This window comes from Haliotis rubra, unplaced genomic scaffold (assembly GCF_003918875.1).
Source record: "Haliotis rubra isolate DU_JTF1 unplaced genomic scaffold, ASM391887v1 Scf369, whole genome shotgun sequence".
NCBI lineage: Eukaryota > Metazoa > Mollusca > Gastropoda > Lepetellida > Haliotidae > Haliotis > Haliotis rubra.
This window is the reverse complement of record NW_025767045.1, coordinates 988,342-991,922: the sequence shown is the minus strand read 5'-3', so window position 1 is coordinate 991,922 and position 3,581 is coordinate 988,342. Positions and strand designations below refer to the sequence as shown.

The following is a 3,581-nucleotide window of genomic DNA, read 5'->3' as shown; positions in this document are numbered from 1 at the left end:
AACAGTTGACACAATAAGAGAGTGAGTGACTTTAGTTTTACGCTGCTTTTAGCAGTACACCAGCAATATCACGACAGGGGACACTAGAAATGGGCTTCAAGGCACAATAAGAGTGAGTGAACATTTCCCAGTACACAATTCGTAATCAGAGTGGTTCTGTGGATTGAGGGGCGGTGGGATAGCCTAGTGGGTAGAGCTTTCGCTCGTCACGCCGAAGGCCTGGGTTCGAATCCCCACATGAGTACAATGTGTGAAGCCCTCTTCTTGTGTCCTCCGCTGTGATATTGCTGGAAGATTGCTAAAAGCGGCGTAAAACCATACTCAGTCAGTCAGTCAGTCAGTCTATGGATTGATGGTGCCAGGTAGTTCTGGGCACTCCTGGGGTCATACAAGGCATTTAGAACAGATGACCTTCACCTTGACATTCGATTGTTTCATTGTGGGTAATAATTCCGATCTCACCAACACTTTTTTTTTAAAATACTCATATCAGACATCATACTCAATATAGGAAGAAATATCTAAAACGTATGTTCAGATCCACTTCAAAACAAGTTCAAAGAACTGTTGCCAGGCTCTTTTTTCTTCCAGCTCTTCCAGAACAAACACATTATCTCCATCCAGAAGCTGAGTGAGTAATGGAGGCAGAGGGTGATGCAAGATGGTGTCGGAATATAGAAGTATTAGTCTCTTGGGCATGTTATTGTTGCATGCATAGACCCCAGATGAGAGTGTAAAGGAACACATCTCGTCCTGAAGAAAGGTTTCGGTTACATATAGGACAGTCTTCCAGCTGTTGTGAATACAATTAATAATTTCTTCAGCTGCACAAACGCCCACATCGAAGTCCCTGTCTGGAATACAAAGTCGCAGACCTTTCTCTACCTCTACCTTCTGTAGAAACGTGGTACACACCCACTGATAATCATCATGTTCAGAATAGTAAATAAATATGTCATACTTAAAATCTTGTCTTCGTGGCACAAAACGATCAAACCCTATCAACCTCAATATCCAGTATTTTAAAGAGATGGTGTTTTTCAACACCAACTGACAAACGACAAGACAAGAAATCAGTACACACATCAGACAAACTGAAAAGGCAAGCCAAAATCTACCATAGCAAGATCTCCAGTGTCTGCCAAAGGAACTGGTAATATTTGAAAGTTTAATGAGCTGACCCTCAGTGTTGAGGCAGCTGTATGAATCGAAGTGTCGAAACTGGACATCTGTGTCAATTATCCATGTCAGAAAGTCCAGGGTTCCACATCCACAAGACAGGATGTTTCCATGAAGGTCAAGCGAAATGGGTTGGGAATCATTCAGCCTTTGATCTAACATTGTTCTTGCGTTGGCCTTCAAAAAACTGATAGAATTAAATGAAATATCAATATGAGAGATGCTCAACATTCCAGACAATTCAATAGGTACATCTTCAAACTTATTATGACTTAAGTTCAAATATGTTAAGGTCTTAAGATCCTCGAACATATGTGTATACATTCTATACAGAGAGTTCATTGATATATCTAAAGAAACAATGCTTTTTAGTGGGCTAAATAGAGTTCGTGAGCTTTGATTTGATATCAAATCAACATCAAAGTGTACATGTCTAAGATACAGTATCCTGACTTTTGGAATTGATTGAAAAAATGTCATCGGAATCGTTTGAAAGAAATTGCCTGTAAAATCAACATATTTTACATGTTCTAAACCATAAAAACGCCATTTTCCCGTTATCAAAGCAGAATAGGAAATATCTACATGTGTCAAGTGTGAACCTCCACGAACACAAATCCCAATTCCTTGAAATGATCTTCCATGTTCTCCTGAACCACTCATTAAAAGTTTCTCCAAAGATGGAGGGATAGACAATGTCCAATTTCCTCTGAAAGGTATTTTCAAGAGGTCTTCGGAATGTCGATCTTGTACATCACCAGCATACTGTTGATTTGACTGCTTTGACACATCCAGCACAGCAAGGTTAACAAATTCAGGCAGATGATACAACAAGGTTGGTTCGCCAGTTATAGCATTGCGGCTGATGTCAAAATATTTTAAACAGCTTTGAAACGGTTCCTGCAATAACGCACTACTTTCTATTACCACTATGTTATTTTCTCTAAGAATCAGACGCTCAACACATATGGTTACAATGTAACGTGTCATCTCAGAGGTGAGCACGAGTGTTTGATTTTTCATGAGACCATGAATTGTAACATCATACCTCTTGACATTTGAAAAGTCTATTTCGGTCATATTCCTTCCACTAAGTCCTTTTAAGCTTAACAATGACGGATGCAGTCCAAAGGGTCTGGTGTCTCTCGCAAATAGACATTTTAGATTGGGAAAAGGAAGGTAGGCATTGTCATCTATAGATACAAAATCTCTACATGCTGACAATGACAGGCTGCTGACAGGTGCTTTCCTAAAGTTGATAAATGAGTTATTTCTCAAACGTCTAATAATGCCACAATCCGATCCAAAACTCAGACTCCTCAGGTTCTTCATCTGTGCAAAGCCAGATCCAAACACAGGTTCTCCAGCCCCATCAATGACCAGTGACTCAAGATGGTGAAGATCAGCAAATGTAGTGTCAGGATATGTCAATGAAGTAAACCGCATCGTCATTCTGCTAACACGGAGTGTTGTCAGAGATGTCAGGTTTTGGAATGTCCCAAGAGGAAGAGAGAAATAAGAAAAGTTCAATTTGTTCCCATCCAAATTTAGCTGCTGAAGGACAGGTAGGCTTTGCAGAGCACCTTCCTCCAGAAACTCTATGTTGTTATCATTCACGAGCAGTGTATGTAATGAAGGAAGGTTAGGGAGTGATCCTTTCCTGAGGTTTAATAAATTGTTGGTACCCAGATTAAGGACTGTTGTGTTTCGTGGAACTCCTCGTGGAACTCGGTTGAAACCACGACGTGAACAGTCCACTGTTGTTTCATTGGCTTCGTGGTGAATGTTGCATTTTTCAATGTCGGAATGTTGTGGGTGACCCAGTGATGTCATCAGATTCGGAATAACAATCCAAACCAAACTGTAGAACTTGATTGGCATCATTCCTGTCAACACAATTGTGGGCAGTAAATATGCATCGTTACCTGCAGATATGTAAAATGTTATTTAATCCGCTTGGAGACTATACTATCCCAAAATAGAAACGCATAGTCGTTTTGTATTTTTAAAAATCTATTAATTACCTATTGTGTTCAAACAATTGTCAAAATATGTAACAAAGTGTTGATTACGTGATTTTACACAACTGCACAAGTGAAAAATCGACTTTACCTGAAAATGTTGATTTTGATGCGATTTCTTACAAGGATTAAAAAGGCGCGCGCGCACACACACACACACACACACACGTCGAGCCCGTGCTAAGTCGTCACCATGGCGCTCAACGTCTCCGTTATCTAAAATTATCCATTTGGTTGTTTCGCAAAAATTTCAGGGGTATGCGTTTCTTTTTTGGAATAGTATATTTCGTTACATGGGATAAATGTAAACGATGACACACACGCACACACACGCGCGCGCGCGCGCACACACACCACACACCATTTTCAACACTGCTAAGC

The 3,581-nt window shown here is 40.2% G+C and overlaps 1 protein-coding gene across 1 annotated transcript; it reads right to left on the bottom strand.

Moving 5' to 3' along the window:
• Window positions 1-277: 277 nt before the first annotated feature.
• LOC124285773 (toll-like receptor 4) lies at window positions 278-3,149 on the bottom strand. The gene has a single exon (XM_046722043.1). It carries the CDS (start codon window positions 3,061-3,063, stop codon window positions 535-537), a length of 2,529 nt encoding a protein of 842 aa, XP_046577999.1. The 5' UTR covers window positions 3,064-3,149; the 3' UTR covers window positions 278-534.
• Window positions 3,150-3,581: the final 432 nt, after the last annotated feature.

Bases quoted from the DNA above. Each gene is read 5' to 3' on its own strand.
- LOC124285773 (XM_046722043.1), bottom strand. From the start codon at position 3,063: ATGATGCCAATCAAGTTCTACAGTTTGGTTTGGATTGTTATTCCGAAT.